Here is a 13,702-nt window from a genome sequence, read left to right on the forward strand (position 1 = left end):
TTTAAGCCTCAGATAAACTTTTTGATGAGTGGTAAAACAATGCAACCACTTGTACTTTAAAGCTGTGCTCCACAAAGTTAAAGCAAACAAGCCCATGAACATTTTAATCACGGTTAAAAAAATCACTTGTCTTTACTTTGGCAACAGTCTAGCATGCAAGAAACACTACTGATGATTTGTAAGAGAACTCTGTTGGACTTAACAGGGGAAGCTCTTTAGATAATTTTAAGCGCAGTACATTTTCACTTAACTCCCTTTTGGAAGTTCATAGCTTTATTGAGACCACTCATGGGAATCACTACACTACATTCAAAGGAAACATCTCACAACATCCAATAAATAAAACCAGATCCTTATACTCACCGTGCCCCACCAGAGTGCATCCGCGTATGTAGAAAATTCCTTATTGGCGTCCTTTTCCACCAGATAGACAAGGAAAGACGAAAAAATCAGAACCAAAAATCCTATGTACCAAGCTGTGATTAATTCCTAGACATAAAAGGAATGAGAGATTTTTAGAGGTGAAAAAATCTTTGAAAAAGGAAAAAAAAATAAAAAAGCATGATTCCATGTGTTTGACTACTGCTTGGATATTTAAGATGACTTTCACATAATCCACTACACCCTGTGTCCCACATTGCTTTAACCAATTACTGAAATATTAAGTTTGCTTTCGATGGGTTTAGTAAATATCACGGCAGCAAGGGAAGAAGTTAAGAACACCCTGCCCGCACCTGGGCGAGGGCCCCCCACCTTGCTGTGCGCGTAGACCACGGAGCCCAGCAGCTTCCAGGTGCCGCCGCGCCTGTCCATGCGCACCATGCGCAGGATCTGCAGGAAGCGCAGGCTGCGCAGCGCCGACGTGGCGAAGATGTTACCCTGAGTTTTGGCAGAAACTACTGCTATGGAGGCGATGAGAACGATGGTATCTGAAAGAAACAGGGTGAAGCAGCCGTAAGTAGCACGACCAGGAGGTTTTAGTTTCCAAAACAGGATTTCAAAAAGGGTCCCTTTGACTTGTTTGGGGCCCAGGGAACTGCTCTTGAGCCCCAGGCTGGCGCGCGCCACGTGGGCTCTGTGATCGCCGAGGGGTGGAAGGCGGAGGACGTGGCCTCCTGCGCCTGCTGCCCCGGGTCTGACCCTCGGCCGTTCTCTGCTTTAGCCACGCAGGTTTGGACCGCTCGCCGTTTAACCTTCAAAGGCTTGGACACTGCCTTCGGAAGGTCTGGGGCTCCGGAGGGCTTCGGGCTAGCGCGGCGTCCCCACGGCAGTCCTGGAGGCACGGGTGGTCCTGCCTGTAGGAAGGGGCTTCTGCCTCTGCCCCAGCACTGCGGCCTGCTGGCTGATGCCACAGAGGGTACATAGCCTGTCCAGATGCGAAAGGGCTACTTCGCATCATAAGTTCTGTACACAAGTTAATTAACGTTCCATTTGTTACAATAGAGTAGGTGATCATACATACTATGCACTGCATGGGAGTGGATAGTTAATGTTTGACATATTGACATTCGGCTTAAATCATATCTGCCCTTTTGTCAGCTAAAAAGAGAAAAAGAGCAGCTAAGGAGAACATAGAAAAGATGAATGACTTAATCACTCCAAGGGTAAATATCTGGGTGAGGGAAGGTAGGCTTTGAAGTGGGAGAGGTGAAGTGGGATGAATGGCTTCCAATGGAGATTTTACAGTAGGTTAGCTTGACCTGATCATCCTCAGTAAGATGTCCTTCCTGCTCCGAGTGGGCTGTGCATGACCAGGTGGCCACGCTCCAAAGAAGAGCTCCACCTCAGGGGGTGGCAGTTACTGATGTTTCTGGGAGTGGGAGCCTCAGGGTTAACTGCTGTGTGAATGTGTATTCTTTGTCCAGCCCAGTCGTTCCTGCATTCAGGAAGGCCTGGCCCCTGGTGTGCACCGAGAGCATCCTTAGAGCCACTTTCCTGGTGCCCTTTTGGGTCAGGACTTGGAGAGGGTCAGCTGCACGCTGTGGGAGCTTGTGGCTGGGTGCACAGCCAGCCGCAAATGCATCCTTTTCTCTCGCTCCCTAGCTGTCGGAGATGAGAAGGAACTACATACGCTGATGCGGACATCAAAGACATTAAGCGACTAAAGTCAGTTGCAAAGCAGGATGTACAATGTACTCTTATTTAATAAAACATATATTATACACCTAGGAAAGACATGCGAGAATAGACACAGAATATTACTGTTAATTCTCTCTGGGGTAGAGAGTTGTGGTGAGTATGTGGATAAAGGGACTTAGTACTTTCTAAGTTATTAATTTTGGTAATGTTGGAGTTTTATAACAATGAAAATGTCTTTTGAAATCAGGAAAAAACCTTAGAAAAGAGTTAAATGTGAAAACATTTCTTGGTTTTCATCATTTGGAGGGACTTACTTCCAAGACAAGTGGTCTACAGACAAAGAGACATTCCTTATATGGCCCTGATGGATATACATTTTGCTTCTATTTCTATTGTAGTTCTGCTTCCTCACAAGTGTACAAAGGAAAGAAAAAGGTACAGTACCCTATTGGCCATGTTAAAATATTAGAAATAATTGAAATAAGTAAATGACCAGTAGGGGTGCAGAAAGCACAGACTCAAAATTTACTTTGTGCCAGGCACTTCCTTTAGTTCTAGGTTTTTTACGAATGTTATATTATTTTAATTCTTATAACACCCATGTTGGTTAGGCATTCTACAGATGAAAAAAGCGAGACACAAAAAACATATATTGTATTAGTTTTAAAAAATCAGCTTTAGGCCTGTTACACTACAGCACAAAAAGTATGCTATAAAGTCAGTTCATTAGAGAAAACCTAGAAAAAGTAAAAGGAACCCTGTAGGTTTGAGACAATTTCAAAAATTATGCACACAGTGAATCATAATCTAAAGGTTTTAAGTCACAAAATATGTAAAGGTAACTACAGATTAGATTTAATACCCTCATTTTAATTCAGATCAGAAAGTCAGAGTTCAATGAAATGAAGTCATAAATGAGCAACCAAATGGCACACAATGAATGCACCCACAAAAATGTTTCTTGTTGGATTACAGTCATCCACTGGAATTTTGCTGTCAGTACCACCTAGATATTTCCCAGGTTAATATTTTAGAAGTTATGAGTACTCTTTCATTTTTATTTATGTATTTATTATTTTTGTAGACCATTACTTAGCAGAATGGAGGTTCCCCGAGGTTGGATACTTGTATCCGAAGTATCTAGAACAGTGCCTGAAACATGGTAGGCACTCAATAAATGTTTATAGGATAAACTTAGGTTAATAAACATTTAAAAGTAGTTTGAGTTTTGTTCTCTTACCACATCAGTGGCTTATTAACTGGAACATCAATCTAAAATACCTGTAAGTTAATCAAACCAGCACAGAATATAATAATTCACAGCCGTCAGCCACTGGTGTTTATAAAAAGCAAATCTCCCTAAGATTTACCTTTTATGACAGTGGGCAGCTGTGGTCTTTAAAGATGGCATCATAGGAGACCCCTGAACCACCGCCCTCCCACAGACACACCAAATGAACAGCTACACACGCAGTAATTCCCTCTGCAGGAAATCCAGAAACTAGCCAAGGGGCTCCTACGCACTGGGAGAATAAGAAAACGCTCACATCAAAGAGGCAGGAGAGGCTGAGACACATTCGCCATAAACCCCAGTCCTAGCACACAGCAGGGACCTCCAACTCCCAGCTTTTCCCTGTGAGGCTAAGGGTTTGAACCCCATTTTTAGCGCCCCAATTTTTAAGTCTCGCACCAGAGGGACGCCCCCCCCCCCGAACACCTAGCTCTGCAAGCCATGGGACTTGCATCCATGAGCCCCACGTACTACAGCAAACACAGAAGCAGGTATTAGTGGGCGTGAGCACTGGGCCCCTGCTCACCCTCCACCTGTGTCCAGGCAGAAACGCCCGTCTCCCCGCCCTTCCCTGAAAGGGTTCTATTTGCGTTCTTTAAAAGCTGCTGCCTGCCAGTCAGGCCTCTAATTTTTGGCATCCAACTAGGGAGTGACTGCAGTTCTTTCCTGAGACCACAGAAGCCGGTGGACGCCTCCCCTGGCCTCTCCCACTGGCCTGCTCCAGTTTGCCAGTACCTCCCTCAGGAAACTTTTATGCACAACTGATGCCCCAGCTTTTGAGGCTGCTGCTTGACAGAAGAAACCCTGGATCACCTGGCTCTGACAGCCAGTGGGGCTTTCATTCAGGAGTCCCACAGGCCTGTAGCAAAGAAAGAAGTTCGTAATGGGTTACGGACCCCATAGCCCCCTCCCCGACTCCATGGCTGTATAACTGGGCCCAGTACAGAGGGGACAGGTGAAATGCCCACCTCCCAGTTTCTCCTTGGATGGGGCCTAATGACACACTTTCCCCACTGCTGCTTGAGGGTCCAGCTCCCAACTGGCCTGTATCTAGGAGCTGACTGTGACCCTCCCCCTGGGACACTGATCAGTCTGGGCGCATATTCAACCACTGGGAGCCACTAAAAACAGGGAAAGTGACTAGACAATCACAGAGGCTTTAGAGATAACCAGAGGCCAAGGCTAGGCTGATTGATGATGTTCATCTCCTACACAAGATCAGTCTGTCAAGACTGGGGCAGGTGGCTGTTTATCTAACACACAGAAACCCACACAAAAAGTCAAGGAAAACGAAGAAACAAAATAATATGTTCCAAACAAAAGAACAAGATAAACTACCAGAAACGAATCTTAATGAAACAGACAACCTAGAAGAAATAGTTAAATTATTAGAAATATACAACCTACCAAGGCTAAATCAGGAAGAAATAGAAAAGCTGAACAGACCAATTACTAATAAAGAGATAGAATCAGTAATCACAAACCTCCTAAACAAACAAAAAAGTCCAGGACCAGAAGGCTTCACTGGTGAATGACACCAACATTTAAAGAATAAGTACCAATCCTTCTCAAACTCTTCCATAAAAAGAACAGAAGAGGAGGAAACACTTCCAAACTCATTTTATGAGGTCAGCATTACCCTGATATCAAAACCAGATAAGGACACCACAAGAAAATAAAAGTACCTATGCCTGATAAATGTAGATGTAAAAGTCCTTACTGAAATCCTAGCAAACTGAATTCAACAGTACATTAAAAGGATCATACACCATGATCAAGCAGGATTTATTCCAGGGATGCAAGGATAGTTCAACATCTGCAAATCAATCAATGTGATACACCGTATTAACAAAAGGAAGGATAAAAATTATAGGATCATCTCAATAGATGTAGAAAAAGCATTTGATGAAATACACACACTTTCATGATAACAACTCTCAACAAAGTGGATATAGAGGGAATGCACCTCAACGTGATAAAGGCCACAAAACGAGCCCATAGGTAACATAATACTCAGTGGTAAAAACTGAAAACTTTCCCTTTAAGATCAGGAACAAATTAAAGATGCCCACTCTTGCCAGTTTTATTCACCTTAGTATAGGAAGTCCTAGCCAGAGCAATTAGGCAAGAAAGAGAAATAAAAGTCATCCAAATCAGAAAGGAAGAAGTAAAACTGTCACTATTTGCAGATGACATATTATATATAGAAAACCCTAAAGACTCCACCAAAAAACTGTTGGAAATAATAAATGAATTAAGCAAAGTTGCAGGACACAAAATAAATATTCAAAAATCAGTTGTGTTTCTACATACTAACAACAATCTATCAGAAAAAGATATTAAGGAAAAAAAATCCCATTTATAATAGCATCAAAAAGAATAAAATATTTAGGAAGGAGTTTGATCAAGGAGGTGAAAGATCTGTTTGGTGAAAACTATAAAACACTGATTAAAGAAAGTGAAGAAGACACTAATAAATGGAAAGATATTCTATGCTGATGGATTGGAAGAAGTTGTATTGTTAAAATGTCCGTACTACCCAAAGCAATCTACAGATTCAGTGCAATCTCTATCAAATTCCAGTGCTGTTTTTCACAGAAATAGAACAAACAGTCCCAAACTCGTGGAATCACAAAGACCCTGAATAGCCAAAACAATCTTGAGAAGGAAGAACAAAACTAGAAACATCACACATTCTCATTTCAAATTATGTTACAAAGTTATAGTTAATCAAAACAGTATGATATTGGCATAAAAAGACACATAGGTCAATGGAACAGAATAGAGAGCCCAGAAATAAACCCACACATATATGGTGAATTAATGACAAAAGAGCCAAGAATATACAATGGGGAAAGGACAGTCTCTTCAATAAACAGTGCTGGGAAAACTGGACAGTCACATGCAAAAGAATGAAACTGGACTACTATCTTACACCACTCACAATAATTAACTCAAAATGGATTAAAGACAAATGTAACACTTGAAACTATAAAACCCCTAGAAGAACATGGGGGTAAGCTTCTTGACATTTGCCTTGGCAATGATATTTTGGATTTGACACCAAAAGCGAAGGCAAGAAAAGCAAAAATTAACAAGTGAAACTACAGCAAACTGAAAAGCTTCTGTACAGCAAAGGAAACCATCAACAAAATGAAAAGGCAATGAAAGAGAGAAAATATTTTCAAATCACATAGATGATAAGGAGTTAATATCCAAAATATACAAATAACTAATACAATTCAATAGTAAAAAAGAAAAAAAAAAAACACCCCAAACCCCAATCAAATTAAAAATCAGTCAGTGGATCTGAATAGACATTTTCCCAAAGATGACATACGAGTGGCCAACATGTATTGAAAAGGTGCTCAATATCACTAATCATTAGGGAATGCAAATCAAAACCTCATACCTGTTAAAATGCTATATCAGAAAGGCAGGAGATAAATGTTGGAGAGGATGTGGAGAAATGGGAACCCTCTTGCACTGTTGGTGGGAATGTAAATTGGTGCAGCCACTATGGAAATCAGTATGGAGGTTCCTCAAAAAATTAAAAATAGAACTATCACAGGACCCAGCAATCCTATTTCTGGGTGTATATCCAAAGATTATTAAAACAGGATCTTGAAAGATATCTGCACATCCGTGTTCACTGCAGCATTATTCTAAATAGCCAAGATATGGAAACAACCTAAGTGTCCATCAATGAATGGATGAATAGATAAAGAAGAGCTATCTATCTATCTACCTACCTATCTATCTATCGAAATATTGTACATCCATGAGAAAGAAGGAAATCCAAATGTCTGCAAAAACATGGATGGACCTCGAGGGCATTAAGCTAAGTGAAATAAGCCAGACAGAGAAAGACAGATACTGTATATAACTCATATGTGGAATCTAAAAAAGTAAAATTCATAGAAACAGAGACTAGAATCATGTTTACCAGGGTGTAGGGGAAGGGGAGAAATGGGGGAGATGTTGGTGAAAGATTGTAAACTTCCAGTTATAAGACGAATAAGTTCTGGGGAACCTAATGTACAGCATGGTGATTATAGTTAATAATACTGTATTATACATTTGAAAGTTGCTAAGAGAGTGAATCTTAAATATTTTCAGCACAGAAAAGAAATGGTAATTATGTGACGTGATGGAGTTACCTCACAATCATTCTGCAGTATATAAGTGTATCAAATCCACAGACTGTACACAAACTTAACACCATGTTTTTGTCAAGTACATTTCAATAAAGCTGGGGAAAAACTGGGTAGAACAGCTTAAGCTGCTCTAATAACAATTTAACTAATAACAATTAGTTATTTGTCCAAAATGGTTTTTGCAACATAGGAGCATTTGTTTCAAGTGGAGACAGCACCTTTTAGTACCATGTAGGAATTACAGGTAGCCCTCAAGGCTCACTGGCTTCAGATTCATTTGTACATCTGTTCGTGTATGAAGAAGTTAATTGAGGGTCAAGCACTGCATTAGAAACTTGCATTAGAAATGGATACTCATTCATCCATCTGATCAGCAGTCTACTGCAAATGTTTATCAGCTCCCTACTGTGTACCAGGCATTGTGCCAAGTGCTTTATGTGCACCAGTGGTTGTCAGTGGGGACAATTTTGCCTCCCGGGGGCATTTGGCAACGTCTGGAGACATATTTGGTTGTCATAACTGGGAAGGGGGTTGCTGCTGGCATCTAGTGGTAAAGGCCAGGGTTGCTTCAAAACATCCTACAATGCTGGGAACAGCCCTCTGAAAAAAGAATTACCAGTCCCCAGCGTTAGTAGTGCCCAGACTGGGAAACCCTGAGGTCCATAATTTCATTTAGTCCTCCCAACAGCCCTATGAAGGAGACAGTATCATTCCTATCTCCTCCTTACAAATGAAGAACTGAGGCTTGCGGGGGTCAACTAGCCAAGCACAATACCTACAAGCGGCTGAGCTGGCCCTTACCTGACTCCAAAGCTGTGCCCTTAAGAGTCATGGTGCCCCATTCCTTGGATAAGGAAAATCTAGAGTGACATGGGTTGGGGGGTAGTGGTGGCGGGGAGGGTGAAAGGGGTAGGCTGCAAAAGCAGGTGGAAACTAAAGCAAGAATAAATTGTTACAATAAAGCATTCAGGAAAGAAAGAAGTGCAGGGAGAATAAAGCAGAAATAAAATGGCACTAAAACAGATGGTACCTTTATGGATACATGCAGAGACAGTGGGGTTAGAGAAAGAAATAGAACTGCTAATAAAGGAGGAGTTCCAAGTTGCATGAAAAAAAAAAAGTGTAATCTGGAGCTCTTAAATGCCCCTCCCAACGGAAACAGTGGGGAACAAGTCAGGAAGCAGTGAAGAAATAGTTACTGATTACAGGCAGCCCATAAGAGATGTGGAATATAGGCTTAAAAGGTATTAGGAAGTAAGCTCACATATCCACTGAGTCACTTAGAATGATTTATGGATGAATTCTTGAGACTTGAGGAGACTGCAAAGATTTGAATGAAGTAAATACTGTAGTGATATTTAAGACACGTAGGGAGTGTATGAGGTTATTATTAGACCCCTCTGGAACTTTGCTCCGGGATTAGTCAGCAAAATCAATACAAATTGATCACCCCGGATGCTGAGTAAAAGGGATTAGTCACTGAAATACTGAGAAGTCCTCATTATAAGGTGGATTCACATCCAAGGTTACCCTATCACGGACCTAAGATTGGGTTAAAGCAGGGTCAGTTGTACATGTGAACTTGGCAGGCTGTGTTTTGTTGCTACAATTACGTGACACAATGCATCTATCAGAAGGTATATTTTAGTATGCTTGGCCTAATTTAAAATCATAAAGGGAAGAACTAAATCACATGGATTAAACAAAGCATCGTTGAACACTTTTATACTAGTAATTGTTAGGAGAGATAAGTTTTCTAGAGGTGAACCACAAAGGGGGTACATCTTGACATCTAGAAACTGGAGACTTTAGGTTTTAAGAATTTTTGTAAATTATGTTAGAGTCTCAGAAAGATTCACCCAATAGCTAACATAAATTTCCCTCTTGCACTTTAACGTCATTTCATCTTGTTGCCTCTGGGCAAAACAGAAGTGCAACAATTACTACATTCCTGGTGATTCTACCCTCTCCCACCACCATTTTTGTTCTAATTCCCTGAGCTCTTTTCAGTGACTTCACTATAAGCTAAAATTTGGATAATTTTAATGAAATTATCTGTTTTAAAATTATAAAAGTAATAGCTGCTATAAAATATCAAAACCTTAGACATATGTATAAGAAGTAAATTTATGTAATTAGCCAATTCTTTACTAAGGAGCTGTAAGTTCTTTAATTTTTGCTATTAAAATGATGCTGAAATGAATAGCCTTGTACACAAATTTTTGTAGGTATTCTCTTTAAGGATACATTCCTGGAGATTGGATTGCTGGGTTGAAGCCTGGCACGTTTTGAGTTTTGATATCAAAGTGCCCTCCAAATGATGATACCAATGATCATTAACAATGTATGAAAGTATTTCTCTCTCCTTGCTAATAAAAAGCAATGCTAATAAAATAACGATCGTAATAATAATAGCTAAAATTTACTGTTTACTATGTAATACTGTTCTAAGCATTTTCAAGTACTACATGGAATATTATAAATTTGTAATCTTTGCCAATAAGATAGACAAAACATCACTTTTTTTTTTTTTTTACAGATTCATGTCATGAAGAAGGCATAGAAGGCAAGTCATCAGGAAGGCCTCTGCCCAAGATTATAAAACTACTTTCCTAGATTCTGTCTGGTGTATTTAGCTGCTCATTTAGTTAACATATGTACTCTGTCTGGCATGTTCTTTGTGGCAACGGTAGCTAGCTGTCCTCCACAGATGCGTGCTTCTCTTCTGAGGCGCAGAACTAGTCCTGGGAAGGGGCTGCCTACCAGGGACGTCATTTCCCAGGTCTGCTCGCCTCTGGGTGGGGGATGTGACCTGTCCTAGCGGATGGAAGGTGAGTGGAGGTGGTGTGTGCCTCTTCCGGGCTGAGGGGAAGCAGACGGCCTTAGGGGTTGTCTCTTCCCGTCTGCCAGCTCATGTGGGCCTTCAGGATGTCCTTAGGGGCCACATGCTGAAGATGGCGGGGCCTTGTCAGCCGGGTCCCTAGAGGCTGCATGGAGCAGGGCTTCTACCACACACCCCAGCCCCAGCGAGAAGCACCGTCACTGGACTGTCACGCAAGGAAGAAATGAACTTCTATTTTGAGAAGTTACTGGAATTTGAGGATTTGTATGTTATAACAATTAGCATTACTCTAACTGAGACATCTTTAACTTTTGTGAAATTTATGTTTGTCTCTCTGGTGAAGTAGAGAACGAATCTTACTTTTTATCCTATGTGATAGCCAGTTTTTCCAATACCACCTAAATAAAAAGCCTTTTCTTTTCCAAATGTTTCCATGTACTCATGGACAGGTATCTTTCTAGATTCTTTCTGTTCTATTGCCTATGCCTCATCAGTATGACACTAGATATTAGATAGTGTAATACCCCTTCAATGTTACTCCTTTGTAAAAGAAATTATGAATTATTCTAGCCCTATTCATTTCTCCAGGTAAATTTCAGAATAAGCATGCCAGTTAAAACCCCAGCATCCGGATACAGGGCACACGCTCGATTTTAGGTGTGCGTCTTCTCTACTGCCCCCGCATCTCACAGCCAGCGAGCTGTGCCCTTCTGCAGCTTCCACTCCATACTGTCTCCCCTCTCCCCCTCCTCCCACTGGTCCTGTGTCCCCCGGCTCAGGGCGAGGCTCCCTCTCTCCCGTCCACGCCACAGACTCCGAACAACTCTTCTCACTCCTGTCTTCGCTTTCTCTAAACTCTTGTGTATTTTTTTGCCACATTAAAATGTTAAAGTGATGACATTACTTCTCTGATGAAAAAAACTTTTTTTTTTTCCACTACTTAGAACAAAGATCAAATTCTGCTTCCCAGCTGCAAAGTGCTCTACAGAATGCTGCTCTGTCTGGAAAGCCCTTCCCCTTCCCCGTGTGGCCACCTCTCAGCTGCTGCTAGGGCTCAGCCCAGGTGCCAACTTGTCAAGGAGGCTGCCCTCATGCACTGGTGCCCGGGGCTCTGGGTGCACTCCTGTTACTCTTAAGACCACTGTCAGTACCATCTGCTTGCCTGCCGGTCTCTCCCATGAACTGTAAGACACTGAAGGCAGGCAAAGCACTTATTTTTCCTTGTAAACTCAGTGCCTGCTCAGTACCTGCCATAGTAAGATGTTCAAAACTGATCTGATGGGTTATTTGCTTATATGAGCACAGAAATAGAATAACATTTTATAACTTCAAGAGTCTTAGAAACAATACAGTTAAAGAGCCATCATTTTGCAGTTGAGAAGCATGAATATACAAAATATATACAAGTTAAAAATATGTTAAAAAAGACCTTCAAGATGGCAGAGGGGTAAAACGTAGCGATCACTTTCCTTCCCACAAATACATCAGAAATACATCTACACGTGGAACAGCTCCTACAGAACACCCACTGAACGCTGGCAGAAGGCCACAGTCTTACCAAAAGGCAAGGACTCTCCACGTCCCTGGGTAGGGCAAAAGAAAAAAGAAAAAACAGAGACAAAAGAATAGGGACGGGACCTGCACCAGTGGGAGGGAGCTGTGAAGCAGGAAAGGTTTCCACACACTAGAAGCCCCTTCGTGGGCAGAGACTGCGGGTGGCGGAGGGGAAGCTTCGGAGCCACAGAGGCAAGCGCAGCCACAGGGGTGCGGAGGGCAAAGCGGAGAGATTCCCGCACAGAGGATCGGTGCCGACTAGCACTCACCAGCCCGGGAGGCTTGTCTGCCACCCGCCGGGGTGGGCGGGGCTGGGAGCTGAGGCTCGGGCTTCAGTCGGAAGCCGGGAGAGGACCGGGGTTGGCGGCGCGAACACAGCCTGAAGGGGCTAGTGCGCCACGGCTGGCCGGGAGGGAGTCTGGGAAAAAGTCTGGACCTACCTAAGAGACAAGAGACCATTGTTTCGGGGTGCGCAAGGAGAGGGGATTCAGAGCACCGCCTAAACAAGCTCCAGAGACAGGCACGAGCTGCAGCTATCAGCGTGGACCTCAGAGATGGGCATGAGACACTAAGGCCACTGCTGCCGCCACCATGAAGCCAGTGTGTGAGCACAGGTCACTCTCCACACCTCCCCTCCCGGGAGCCTGTGCAGCCCGCCACCGTCAGGGTCCCGGGATCCAGGGACAACTTCCCCGGGAGAACACACGGCGCGCCTCAGGCTGGTGCAACGTCACGCTGGCCTCTGCCGCCGCCGCAGGCTCACCCCGCATCCGTACCCCCTCCCTCCGCCAGGCCTGAGTGAGCCAGAGCCCCCGAATCAGCGGCTCCTTTAACCCCGTCCTGTCTGAGCAAAGAACAGATGCCCTCAGGTGACCTACATGCAGAGACGGGGCCAAATCCAAAGCTGAACCCCGGGAGCTGTGTGAACAAAGAGAGAAAGGGAAATGTCTCCCAGCAGCTTCAGGAGCAGCAGATTAAATCTTCACCATCAACTTGATGTACCTGCATCTGTGGAATACCTGAGTAGACAACAAACAAATCATCCCAAAACTGAGGCAGCGGACTTTGAGAGCAACAGTAGACTTGGGGTTTGCTTTCTGCATATAATTTGTTTCTGGTTTTATGTTTATCTTAGTTTAGTATCTAGAGTTTATTATCACTGGTAAATTTGTTTATTGATTTGGTTGCTCTCTTCCTTTTTTTAAAATTTACAAATATATATTTTTTTCCTTTTTCTCTTTTTGTCAGGGTATATGTGTATCCTTCTTTGTATGATTTTGTCTGTTTAGCTTTGCTTTTACCATATGTCCCAGAGTTCTGTCTGTCCCTTTTTTAATCTTTTTTTATTACTTTTTAATTTTTTATAATTTTTTTATTTTAATAACTTTATTTTCCTCCCTTCCTTCCCTCCTTCCTTCCGTCCACCCTCCGACCCTTCTTTCTTTCTTTCTTTTTTTCTCCCTTTTCTTCTGAGCCGTGTGGCTGAGAGGATCTTGGTGCTCCGGCCGGGTGTCAGGCCTGTGCCTCTAAGGTGGGATAGCTGAGTTCAGGACACTGGTCCACCAGAAACCTCCTGGCTCCACATAACAGCAAATGGCAAAAGCTCTCCCAGAGATCTCCTTCTCAATGCTAAGACCCAGCTCCACTCAATGATCAGCAAACTCCAGAGTGGGACACTCTATGCTAAACAACTAGCAAGACAGGAACACAACGCCACCCACTAGCAGAGAGGCTGCCTAACATCATATTAAGGTCACATACACCCCCAAACACACCATC

At 42.8% G+C, this 13,702-nt stretch overlaps 1 protein-coding gene across 4 annotated transcripts in view; it reads right to left on the minus strand.

Annotated features, from left to right (window-relative positions):
- KCNQ5 (potassium voltage-gated channel subfamily Q member 5) overlaps positions 1-13,702 on the minus strand; it is a 575,893-nt gene that overhangs the window by 103,184 nt on the left and 459,007 nt on the right. For all 4 annotated transcript variants that reach the window (XM_059035950.2, XM_059035948.2, XM_059035949.2 and 1 more), the window contains exons 4-5: positions 754-929; positions 364-489 (exon numbers count right to left, since the gene is read on the minus strand). In XM_059035950.2, the coding sequence (XP_058891933.1) occupies positions 364-489; positions 754-929 (302 nt within the window). The remainder of the gene's footprint in view (positions 1-363; positions 490-753; positions 930-13,702) is intronic.

This window comes from Kogia breviceps, chromosome 13 (genome assembly GCF_026419965.1).
Source record: "Kogia breviceps isolate mKogBre1 chromosome 13, mKogBre1 haplotype 1, whole genome shotgun sequence".
NCBI classification, from domain to species: domain Eukaryota; kingdom Metazoa; phylum Chordata; class Mammalia; order Artiodactyla; family Physeteridae; genus Kogia; species Kogia breviceps.